At 43.4% G+C, this 13,016-nt stretch overlaps 1 protein-coding gene across 10 annotated transcripts in view; it reads left to right on the top strand.

Moving 5' to 3' along the window:
* The window catches only part of PDLIM5 (PDZ and LIM domain 5), a 124,770-nt gene that overhangs the window by 328 nt on the left and 111,426 nt on the right, over positions 1–13,016 (top strand). For 9 of the 10 annotated variants that reach the window (XM_032108881.1, XM_032108880.1, XM_032108876.1 and 6 more), the window contains exon 2: positions 2,580–2,711. In XM_032108881.1, the coding sequence (XP_031964772.1) occupies positions 2,616–2,711 (96 nt within the window). In that variant the 5' untranslated portion in view covers positions 2,580–2,615. Of the gene's footprint in view, positions 1–1,805; positions 1,896–2,579; positions 2,712–13,016 lie in introns of those variants that run through there. The other variant, XM_032108875.1, reaches the window with a different exon arrangement.

Below are 13,016 nucleotides of genomic sequence, written 5' to 3'. Positions count from 1 at the left end.
GGGACACCTGCGGGGCTCCTCGCCCTCAGCCGAGCGCTGCCGTGCCCGCAGGGCTGCTCGGGCGCAGGGCTCCGGTGTGCCCCGCTCCCCGGGCTTTGCGGCACCCGCGGGGCTGCGCGCCGGCTGCCCCTGGAGCTGCTGGGGCTGTGGGAGCGCCCGGAGCCGAGACCCAGCGCTCCTGGGGGGTGCCTGGTCCCCAGCCTGCGGTGGCCGTGGAGGCTCCTCGTCCCGGAGAGGCGGGCAAAGGGGTGCCGAGGTGTACGGGCGCTTGTGCTGGCGCTGCCCCCGCCGCTTCCTCCGGCACGGCCGCCCCGGGGGCAGGAAGGCCCCGCTGCTGTGCCCTGGCCGGCAGTGCTGCGGGTCGGCGTTCCTGCGGGGGATTTGAAATTCCCCCTTCCAGACGCAGGTCCACCAAGCGTTTGATCGTCTAAAGGAAAGTTGCACAATTTCGCCCTTGGCTGATTTGTTTGCACAATCCTCCGCACGTGAAGCGAAGTTGGTGGTTTGCAGTGTTTTCCTTTAGCTGTTTGCATGGCATATTTTAAGAAATTTGTTAAGTAAAACTTTGAACGGGTCTTCTTTGTCTGCCGTTCCTTCCTGGTGTATCTGTCAGGCTGGAGATGAAGACGTATCAGAATTAAGGGAGTGAGAAAGGAAAGATGAGTGATGCTGAGTGGGATGCACGGTATTTCAGCGTGCAGTCTCTTCCATCCTATTTCTAGTTGCTACAAATGAAAAAGAATGGTATCCATTCCTAATATAATTTAATCTTTTTCCTGGATCTGTAATTGTAACTAGCTGTTGCTCAGTTAAAAGAAAAAGCCACACAAGTGCTTTAGTTTCTATTGACAGGTAAAGCCTTCTCTCCTGTGTGGAACATCTGCATTGTGTGCTGGTCACTAGATGTGTCTTGCTTTTCTGCAGTCTCATAATTTACAGTGACCTGTCACTGCAGTGGATTTTATTTAGCGGGAGTGAAAACAATTTGTATTTTTATGCAGAAAGAAATCTTTGACTAATTTAGATCCTCTTTTTAAAAGACTTCTGTGCACAGGGCAATTAAACAGCTTAGTTCTCGCTTTAGTGGTGAGCAAGCCCCCTAAGAATCCTAGCTCAAACTTGGCGAGAGCTTTTCTTCCTCTTTAGCCACGGGAGAGCTCTGTCTTTTGTGTTTTCCCTTCTGTACACTGGTGCTTGTTGAGGCTTTTAAGGGTGGGTTGAGTCAGCGCCTGGGGTCAGAGCTGCCCCTTTGCTGGATGCCAGCAGGCAGGGGCAGGTTGGGAATGGTCCAGTTACCCGGGCACCTCTGGTACAAGCTCCAAATTCTGCTTCCTAATATATAAATCTTGTGCTGCCTAATGCCAGTAGCCCTGCTCTGGTTACCTGAGTGGCCGTGGGTATGAATAAAGTTCACTGATTTAGAAACGAGTCGGAGCAGGGGATCTCTGCTGCTCTGGGAGGTGAACCCAGAAACGTGCGTTGTGGATGGCTTTCTTGAGGAGTGGCATCCCTGCACCGATGGGGGCTGTGCGACAGCCCTGTGGGTGGGCTGCATTTGGAAAAATCCGCCGTCTCTGAGAAACTAACGCGGCCCCCCTGCAGCGTATGAGCAGCTAAAGCCGGGCTTTTCAGAGTTTGGTGGGGTTTGCGGCCGCCTGCTGCTGCTTGGCTGAAGGTCCACCTTAAATGTCCCTATATGAGTATGGAATCTGGCTGTGCCCCGGTGTAGTCTTACACCAGCCTGCCCTGGTGTGCTCCTGCCGGGCTTCAACTATACAAAAATAGACGGCATCCACTACCTAAGATGTCATTGTAACATTACTTATCTGAGGTGGAACCGAAGCCCTTATCTTTGACGCTGAACAGCACTTAAGTATCTCAGTTGCCTTTTAAAGGTAATTTGTTGCCCACATTTGTGGAGGGGGTGATGCTTGGGTTTTGCTTCCTCACCATTGAGTCGTGGCTGTGGATATTTTGCTTTAGTTCACAGCTTTCATTTTGAGGGTTGGTTTTAATATCTGTCTTGTCTGTGACATTGTTCTGCCACTATGAAGCTATGCTATAAAAATAAAATAACTCACAGGGATTTTATTTTCTTCTGATTAACTGCAAAGTTGTGATGCTTTGACATTGTTGTGTTTAGAAATAAGCTTTGAGCTGATGACATGGCAGCATATGATATTAATTTTGTTAGAAATGAATGTGCCAGTAGTGCTAATGTCTTCCATACTTGGGTTTAAGGGATGCTATCAATTCATGCTTGCCTCAATATTGACTTTTTTAAGCTGAGCTTTAATGGTGAGTGTTTTAACCCCCCCTGCCCCACGCAGTGTTTTGTTAGTAAAAAGTAGTTGTCAAACATTTTGGCAGCAGCAGTTTTCCAAGTTATGTTTCTTCCTAAGCTATGGAGGGAAACAACGTATGAGGAATAAAAGCACAAGTCATGACAGACCTGGTGTGGGCTTTTTGGCTGTTTTGCGGGCAGGGGAATACAGCCAAAGAAAGAAGGCTTTCAAAATTGCAGACAGTGCCTTTTGTTTTTATCATCTTTAAATTAAAACTCTAATCCTCTTCTGCAGGCATCAGTTGGATTTGGTCCTTGAATACTAAACATCATGAGCAACTACAGCGTGTCTTTGGTTGGGCCGGCTCCCTGGGGTTTCAGGCTTCAAGGGGGCAAGGATTTCAATGTGCCTCTGTCTATCTCTCGAGTAAGTCCATTTTTTTCTTTTCCTGCATGTGGATATCTGTTATGCTGTGGCCAACCCACAACCTTCAGACAAAGCCATTAATTACAGACACTGGGGCTCAACTTGCCCTGTGGCATGGAGGACTCTTGGGGGTCGGAGAGGGAGGGATAGAGCTGGGAAAAATCTTTATTGTATGAAGGCTCCAAGGAAATTAGCTTAGGAAGGATTTGTCCATTTGAAATGGTTGTTTTATCTGCATTTGCTTATTCAAATAACAAAAGAAACTACCCTTGAATTCCCTTCCCTGCTCCCATCCAGAAAACAGATGCAGAGGTTGGAGGCTGACAGGAAACAAGCAATTTACTTTGCTGGGCTGAGCCTCTGCAGTTCAAATGGGAAACAGTGGGGAAAAATCACTCGTGTTACCCTTGTTTATTCAGCAGCTCTTAGCTGCTCAAGGATCTTGTGGTGTCTGTTATTACAAATCCTACCATTTGTAATAAAAATGTCCTTAAATGACAGTAGTTGTAAGTAGCAGTTCATCAATATGTGCTTGAATGAACATGCCAGTTTCTCATGAGTGTTTTACAGAGAATGTGCTCTGAACTGGTGTTCAAAGGATTTGAGGAACTAAGTCAAAACAAATATGATCTTTGTACCCAGCACTGTCTAACTAGTTTCCTACTTGAAAACTGTGTTTTCAGGGAAGGCTTGTCTTTCAGTGTGGGCTGAGTTTCAAAGCCTTTTTCAGATGGCTGAAGCACTTTGCACATAAGATATAGGGACAAACTCTGCAGTATTGAATTTCTAGGATCAATGGAAATCTCTGGGTGAAGGGACTGGCTTTTGATGGCTCGGTACCCTGACACCTTTAAATCTGATTTGCCATGTGGAATCATTTATATACAAATGGCCCCTACTCTGTCAACAGCTCTTCTCTCCCTCCTGCATTTTCATGGAGTTTAGTGACAAAGATGAATTATTTTTTACACCTGTTGGGTCTGCAGAATTGATACTGCCCTGGGAGATGGAGCAGGTTTCTATTTGGGTTTACGCATCATGGTGATATTTTTAGCTAATCTTAACTAGTGTTTCAAACCCTTCCAGTTCATTTAGTCTTGGCTTATCTTATCCACTGGTGGATTATGCTGGTGAAATTAAAGTACAGTTTGGCTCTGAAAAATTATTTTTATATGGCTAAAATAGACTGGAGAGCTGTTGAAATGCCTGTGTACTGATTAGGACAGTTAATGTCTGAGACAAAAAGGGGTTGAAAAGCAGTTTATTCCTGAATTCCAGGGACTTAAAGGCTGAACTGTAATTCAGTTTCTTGTTCAGTAGCTGATTACTTGTACACTAATGAGAAATTTGAACTGGAGATGTGGATAGCACTCTACTGATTTGATGGTCAAGAGCTTTCATGAAAAGGATTTACAAAGGCACAGGATCTTGCTTGCGTAGGGTCCTTGTGCGTGATACTGATGAGCAGTTAAGCACTATAGGCAGTAAGCCATGCGAAACAACCAGTTTCAGGAAAGGGTAATACTTTTTCTGTAGAGGCCTCTGTTATCCTGGAGATCTAGAGTGCAGTCCTGCTGTAAGCAGGCTTCCTATCTAAAAGAGGAAACATGTGGTGGAATTAGCCTAGACTAAAACTTTATTGCAGGAATCAAATACGCTGTCTCACGGAGTAGCCTGGAGGAATTGGCCTAAATAGGTACCTATAAAAGCCTCAGTTCTGGGATTCCCTAATAACAAATGTCAGTGCCCACAAGATCAGAACAGAATGAAAGACGGGGACTGGTGTGGTTTTGGAATTTTAATTTGCGCATGTGCGGGAAACCACAATCTCCACTTCACCTGTTACACCTCAGCACCGCTCCTCAGCTGCTCTGTTTCTTCCTACTTGTAGTTAAGAGTATGCTCTTGTTGTTGCTCTTGTAAGTGTTGGATGGCCTGGTGCCTTTTTTTTTTTTTATTTTCCCCCTCCTTTGGGTCAAAAAAAATGCATAGTTCTGGTGTGCCAATCCAGCTTTGGCCCGATAGTTTTTACTGGAAGAATTCAACACCCATGTTCCTGGTATGCTAGAACAGTGTGTACAATTCACCTCCCAAGCCCTTCTTTTCCTGATGTAGCATAAATTCCTTCCTGTATCTGCTAATTAAATTATTTTAGCAAAACAGCAATAAGACAGCATAATTATGTTCCTTGGCAAGGAGGGCTATTTGGTTTTGTTTTTAATTTGTCCTCTAGATGCTGAAGATGAATGCTGGGCTGCTGAGGGCTAATTTCCTGCTTTAGTTTAAACTCCTTGAAATTAAGTTTAAATAAAGTGTAGTTTCTGGAGCTCAGAAAATACACTGGTTTCTAAAGCTGTTTATCTGAAAAGTTAATCTCTTCATTAATGATTTGAACAAATTAAGATCTCCCAGTTCCTTGGAGAAAGTTTTTAGTAAGTCACTTGAGTTTGTACAGGATACAGTTTAAATGGGCGTATTCCTTGTTGCCCGTGTAGGGTAAAATGTGCCTGGTTTGTGTCCTTCAGTTGAAAATCTTGTGGTCAGCTAAGGTTAACATTAGTGCAGAGATAGCATTTGATTTTTCGTAAATTACTATATTGCAGCCTAGCTGCAACATAACCAATAGCAACAGCAGGGTTGTGTCAGTCACTTTATATAGCTGAGTGCTGTAAAGCTGCTGTGTATAATTATACAGCTGTACCCTTTTCATGGGAAGTAACAGACGTGATGCTGGGGTTGCTGTCATGGGATAGCTTTTACATATATCAGTGTAAGTATATACTGCATATGCACGTAGTTACGTATACATACATGACACATATAAAATGTATATTTAGTATAAATGTCTGTATGACACAAACACATGCAGAACCTGTTGTGTGGACTTGTATCTGGCTGGACTTCAACAGGGTGGCTTTTCCCAGTCCTCCTCCCTGCCTGGTGAAGGCATTTGTCTGAGCTCTGCAGAGTGCCATTGCACAGGTCAGGAATTTAACACCGGGAAGCTGATGCAGGGCGGGAGCACTGGTGGGAGTGTGATGGGCGGTATGGTTCCCATGAAGGAAGGGCCCGTGGGAAGGAAGTTGCTCTGAAAGTAATAAGGGATAAAGGGTGGGTTGAGGTTTATTAACAGCCAAGTGTTGAAGTGGCTCAGGCTGCCACATGTAAGTGTACTGTAGGGCTTTCAAGTAGTTAATTCTGAGGTGGCATTTGTGTAACAAGAGATGGCAAACTGTGAGCAGTTAGCCTTCGGTGAAGAAGGTAGAAATTACTAGAGCCTGGGTATGCAAACTTGGATTTTTCTGGGTTGCTGTTCTTACTGTTTCCTCATGGCAGGTTATGTTAATTAAGGAAGCAACTGTTCTCCTCCTTACTCCTTCAAGACCTATGCTGTGATGCAAAAAAAAAAAAAAAAAAAAAGGAAAGCTAGAGGAGATGAGAACAAGATTTGTTTGGGGCAGGAGTTTATTCTCATTCAGTAGAAGAAACAAAAGCAGTTTTAGAAATAAACTACTCCAACATACTGCTAGGCAGGATTTGTGAAGTGGCTCTTGGGCATGTTGAATACCGTATGAATACCATATTAACAGAATTTGGGGTTAATCATATCTACAACATGATCTATGTTATTTAGGTGCAACGCAGTAGCTTTTAAAACTATCCATACTTCTTTGGAGTCTGAATTAACATTATGTTTATTTTACTTTTTTGGGAGTTGGTAAGTTCCCCATGCTTCATTAACATCACCAGAATAAACTCAATAAGCATGACTAACATTAGAACTGTCAAAACTGCTGTCCTCTGCAGATTGAAATAAATGCTGTTTGGTATTGATGATGTATTCATGATGTTGGGATGACCTGTGAGAGGTTTGGATATTTGTTCCAAATGTGTGCTTGCCATGTTAGCAGCTTATCAAAATGTTTGTGATGTAGTCTCTAAAAGGTGCTTCTCTCTGTTTTATGGCAATATTTACTACTAGAAACAAGGAAATACTCAAGCAAAGCTATAGTTTGAAGAGGAATGTAGTCTATAGGCAGTGTATACCCTCCCACCTAATGCAAATTTGTCGAATGTTTTCCTGTGTTTAAAAGTTACTTTTTTGTTGAATCCTGGTGGCAACTTTAGCTATTGTCTTTCAGAAGATGTTTTGCTATTTGTTTTTCTCTTGCTGTAGGAATTAAGTGGAATACAGTCATGTTGAAATGCTTGACCTGACTGACAGCTCTGTTTTTCTACTGCAGCCTCTTTCAGTGTGTTTCTCACACTGCCAGCTTTTTTCTGCTTCACTGATCACTTTTCTTCTTCAAAATACCCAAAACAAACAAACACCTTTCCCCCCTCAGAAATAACCCCTCGGTTTTGCCGTTTTTTCAGTTTTCATTATTTCAATTGTTTCAAGGATGTTGTTCTGTGTTGAAGTTTCAAGCTTATAGTTGATGGAAGACTCATGATAATAAATCTGTTGGCAAGAAGTACACTCAAAGAGTAGGTGGAAGAGCAGCCCACCTTGGGATGAAGTAGGGAATGCAAATACAGCATGTCAGCTGCTCAGCATTCATCCCACATGAGCATCCTGATGTTCTTTACGCTGGTGTTGGGAGGTCATTAATATGTGTGAGAATAGTGAGAAGACAATAAAGGAAAATGATGTTTTGAATGGACCTAGAGCATGTCAGCTTTGAGTGACTCGAGTCTGGCTGAGCCTCTTGCTCTTGTGTTTGTGTGAATTATTTTATTAAGCTATATGTGTCATTTCCAGTAAAATCAAGTTTTGTGTAAGTATGAAATAAGTTATTTTAATGGAGGACTGGGGAAATCATCTTTCAAGCAGGTATGTGAACAGGAGAGAAACATTAGAACTGCTGGCCTGGCCAGTGATAATTGTGTCAGTAACTTTATGCTTCATCCTGGAAGCTACTGAGAGCTCCTAACTAAACCCTAACTGGCAGCTGCTGGCATTGGTGTGCTGGCTTGATTTGTTATTGAGTTGTGATAGTTTGCACAAAATACAGCTGAAGATGGATTCCACTACTGCAGCTGAGGTGGACTGGGAGCTGGCCGAATGGCAGAGCTCAGGGTTTTGATCAGTGGCACAGAGTCTAATTAGAGGCCTGCAGCCAGCAGTGTTCCCCAAGGGTCAATCCTGAGTCCAGTCCTGTTGAACTTACTCATCAGTGACCTGGATGAAGGGATAGGGTGTCTCCTCAGCAAGTTTGCTGATGGTAGAAAACTGGGAAGAGTGGCTGTGCTGCTATTCGTCAGATCTGGTCAGGCTGGAGCGTTGGGCAGAGGGGAACATAATGGAAGTTCAACAAAACACAAATGCAGGGTCCTACACCTGGGGAAGAACAACCCTGTGCACTGGCACAGGCTGGAGACTGATCTGCTGGAGAGCAGCTCTGTTGTGAAGGACCTGGTGGACAGCAAACTGTCCATGAGCCAGCAGTGTGTCTTGGTGGCCAAGAAGACCAGTGGTATCCTGGGGTGCATTAGGAAGAGGAAGGTGGTCCTGCCTCTGTATTCAGACCTGGTGAGGCTGCATCTGGAGTGCTGTGTCCAGTTCTGGGCTCCTCAATACAAGAAAGACCAGAAAATACTGGGGGGAGGGGCGGGGAGGTCCAACAAAGAGCTATGAAGATGAGATGAGGATGGGAGCATCTCTTTTATGAGGAAAGTCTGAGGCAGTTGAACCTGGAGAAGACATAGCCTGTGCCTGGGGCAAGGGACAATGGGCACAAACTGAAACACAGGAAGCTCCATATGAATATGAGAAAAAACTTCTTGATTTCAAGGGTGACTGAGCAGTGAAACAGGCTGATGAGACAGGTTGTGGAGTCTCCTTCTCTGGAAATATTCAAAACCCACCTGGACCCAATCCTGTGCTAGCTGCCATAAGTTAACCTGCTTTAGCAGCAGGGTTGAACCAGATGCTCTCCAGACATCCCTTCTAATCCCCAACCTTTCTGTAATTCTGTAACTTTCTGGCACAGCTCAGAGATGCTGTCAGACGTCACAGTATGTACCTGCTGATGCTGCTCCTGGAGCAGCAAATGCTGTATTTTACAGGAGCTATCAGTGCTTATGAAGTGAATGGGATTTGCCAAGGTACCAAGCAAGAAGTGTTATTCTGTTCTCTTTAATTCTGTTTACAAGATGTGGTTTACTGAAAAATATACTGAGAATGACAAACGAGCTACCAGTGCCAAAGCCTGTCTCCTCTGTGCACGGAGTCCTGAAGGAGCAGAGGTTTTTCTTTGGATGATTACAAAGTTCCCAGCTGCACAAGCAGTTTAATATGAGCAAGTGTTCTGAAACTCCTAAGAGTGCTGGTTAGTGCTTCAGAGTTTGCATAGCTGCCTGCAAGCAACAGTCTTTAGAGAGCTCCTCAGTTTGACTTGAAGATGGAAAGAGAGATCAGTTGGTACGGATGTAATTTCCCAGTTGCCTCTTTTCTCACTGTGGTTTACATCTTTGTGCTGAAAATTGGGAAAAGGGCTGTTTCCTCTGACCATTTGTTTTCCTTCCCTTGTCTATTCTGCTATGCAGTTTGAAGAATGACAGACCAGCGCTGGTGTGTGGGCTTGGGAAGAAGGGAGGGCTTGCGGGAGAAGAGGCGTAAGGAAACTGTCTGCATTTCATTCTGTTTGTGACCTTATTTGTTAGACAGTCTCTTCAGACTGAGTAGGAAGCTAACTTTTAAAAAAATAGTTCTTCTGCTAATGTCATTCCACTGAAAGTGAAGCTGCCTGTACTGGGAGAAAAAGGAACCAAAGAGCTTGTAGCTAAGGGATGTCTGATGTGATGTGTGAGCACATTCTTTTTACATTAAAAAATGCTGGTTCTTCTTTTTTGCTTATAAGTGACAGTTTAGTTACAGTATGAGGAGTATAAGCTAAATATTTCATGATGGAAAAACTAAAGTATTTGTTTGCAGTGTCTACTTCTCAAAGACAGATGTAGTGAAAAAATAAACTCTGATTAGATGTTCTGAGCAGATGCAAAATTGGCAGTCCTTCCAGAGGCCAAAAGAGAGGAGCAGTTATTGAATAGTAACTGCAAAAAAATTAGGCATATTTTCTTTGCAAGTATCTCGCCCTGGAGGCCTGACAGCTTCTGTCGACTTCCCCACCATTTGGAGATTGCTATTTTTAGTGTAACTGTTTTTCTCATTATTCATTGGCCGATGGCTATCAAAAGGCATTGTGAGAAGAGACATGGTGTTGAAAGGTTTGTTTGTTTGGCTTTGGTATGGAGCCAGGAGATAACATTGTTGGCTTTTTTTTTTTTTAATTATTATTTGTTTTGACTTTTTAAGAATAGGTTTCATATGTTACCAATATAAGGGAAAGTGTGAAAGAAAACTGTCTCTCATGTGCCTAAGGCAGTGGAAATATGGGGAAGGTGATATTCCTCCTGCCAGTGGTCATAAAAAATGAAAATTGAGGCTGAGGTTAGTTTGAGCAAATATGAGGAATAGAATCATTTAGGTTGGAAAAGTCCTATAAGATCATTGAGTCCAACCACTAACTCAGCACTGCCAAGTCCGCCACTAAACCATGTCCTGAAGTGCCACATCTACACAACTTTTAAATGTCTCCAGGGATGGTGACTCAACCACTTTCCTGAGCAGCCTGTTCTAATGCTTAATAACCTCTTTGGTGAAGAATTTTCCTCATACCTGATGTAAACCTCCCTAGGCACAACTTGAGGCCATTCCTCTTGTCCTGCTTGTTTGATGGGAGAAGAAGCTGACCCTCACCTTAGTATAGCCTTGTTTCAGGTAGCTGTAGAGAGCAGTAAGGTCCCCCTGATCCTCCTTTCCTCCAGATTAAACACCCCCCAGCTCCCCCTGCTGCTCCTCACAGGACTTGTGCTCCAGACCCTTCATCAGCCCTGTTGCCCTTCTCTGGACGCACTCCAGCACCTCAGTGTCTTTCTTGTAATGAGGGGCTCAGAGCTGAACACAAGATTCAAGGTGTGGCTTCACCAGTCATGAGTACAGGGGTACAATTCCTTCCTTGATCCTGCTGGCCACACTATTGCTGATACAGGCCAGGATGCCATTGGCCTTCTTGGCCACCTGAGCACACACTGGCTCATGTTCAGCTGCTGTCAACCAGTACCCCCAGGTCTTTTTCCACTGGGCCATTTTCCAGCCACTCTGCCCCAAGCCTGTTGCACTTCATGGGATTGTTGTGACACAAGTGAGGACCCGGCACTTTTCCTTGTAGAATCTTACACAGTTGGTCTCAGCCCATTGTTCCATCAAGTTTGTTTGCTTCTACAGGTGGCTGTTACAAAAATAGAGACAGAAGGGATGGAGGCCACTGCTAAGGCCAGTGTTATATAAATTTGAATGACTCAAGTCTTCAGGGCAATAACAGCAGTGAAAATGTGACAGAAGTACCTCTTCAGGTTCCCTTACTATACGAGGTCCTCAAGCTGAATTTGCAGAGAGAGGTACTATCTTTTCTCAGAAGAGTTGACATGGGTTCCTCCCCCTTTTTCCCATTTATCTGCTTCTTTCATTACTCACCTTTCAACACTGTCAGTTACTGGGGTGGTGTCCCACGTGCAGCAGCTTTTCATCTTTTGTCTCAAGACACTGCGGTTTCATGTAGTTGCTTGGGTATGCTATCCCAAGTAGAGAGGTAGCAAGGGGACAAAGTAGCATGCTGTAAGTTGATGATCGTGTCATGGTGCACACCCTTAAAGTACATTAATAAGTGCTGCACCAAAAACTGTGCACCAAAACTCCTGGATAAGCAGCCACAGAGCACGAAGACTTGTAGGCCAGAAAATCTCAAGTAGAATAGTCCATAATGTTTTACCACTATGGATTAGTATTATAGGGTTTTTTTCTCATTTTGAATTACTCTTTTATTGGGAACTTCAGCTTAAACAGTTAAGTTTAGTAGAGGTAAATGCAAGAGATAGTTGAAAGTATTTGAACGAATGAACTCTTGCAACTGCTGTCAGCTGTGCCTGTAGCAAAGCCCTAAAGTAAAATGTAATGCCTCGTGTGAAGTCCCATAAGCTAAAACGTGGATCTTGCCAGGTCTCTAGTAGTCCTGTTGGAAAGGTCAAATGGTTTGCATGTTAACTGGATATGAAAGAAGTTTGACTTATCCTGGTCTATATTAAGGAATGACCTAACACAGTATCTAGTTTTTTCCCTAACAAGTAATAGAACAATATGAAGTACTTACCATGGGAAGGCAACAGAAACTTTTATTTTGTGTTAATTATTTCATAGCTCTTTTGAAGAACCCTGCCTAGTGATTTAGATGCTAAGCCTGGATTAATGTAGAGTGCATCAGTTTCAGGAGGGTAAGATTCCCTGTTTGTTAAGCTTTTGTATTTATGAATGTAATTGGATTATGTTTAGTTATTCTTGCACCCAAAATTTATTCAGGCTATGTAGAAAATGATCAAAGTGTCTCTAAGTGTGATGATGTATTGGTAGCAATATCATTTGAGATTTTTAAAAAGGAATTCTGTAGAGCCAAGGCAAAATGCTCTAAATATATAATATGAAGACATAAATAAAGGTGTATTTTTGTTGTTAAAAAGATTATATCACTTTGGTGGAAACTCCAACTATAGAGCTATAGAACATTTTGTTCAGAACCCTTAAAAAAAAAAAAAAGGCAGCTTTGCTGTGCAAATGCTCCCTCTGCCAGACAGAGCAGCTCAATCGCAAAGTTTACAGTGCATCTGCTATTAAAGATTTTTCTTTTTAGTGTGCATCTTATACATGAGAAGCCAGGTGTAGTTTTGAGTCCAAGGCTGCCAGTGTTTTGTACCTTTTCTCTTCGTGGTTCTAGACTTTGCATTACATTGTGAAAGACATGGAATGGCAGATTCATGGCATTGTTTGTCTTCAACTTGCTTGTTTATCTGAGCAATACCTTTTGTGCTGTTATAATTTTCTTTACCTAATGCCTTTAAAAGGAGAGACAAAAAAAAAGCAAAGAAAAAATCAGTGGAGATTTACAAAGCACAGAGCTTGTGGAAGTAGGGTTGGGCTTTCTTTTATTAGACCGATAGGGAAATGGAAGGCTTGTAAAGCCTTAAACATCAAACACATCTTGATAAATTCACAGAGAATCACAGAATGGGTCAGGCTGGAAGGGACCACAGTGGGGTCATCTGGTCCGACCTCCCTGCTCAAGCAGGGTTATCCCAGAGTACCCGGCACAGGATTGTGTCCAGATGGTTCTTGGATATCTCCAGTGAGGGAGATCCACACCCTCTCTGGGCAACCTGTTCCAGTGCTTGGTCACTCACACAGTAAAGAAG

The sequence above is a fragment of the Corvus moneduloides genome, chromosome 5 (assembly GCF_009650955.1).
Source record: "Corvus moneduloides isolate bCorMon1 chromosome 5, bCorMon1.pri, whole genome shotgun sequence".
NCBI lineage: Eukaryota > Metazoa > Chordata > Aves > Passeriformes > Corvidae > Corvus > Corvus moneduloides.
Note: the sequence above shows the minus strand (reverse complement) of the source record. Positions and strands in the feature narration are given on the sequence as shown.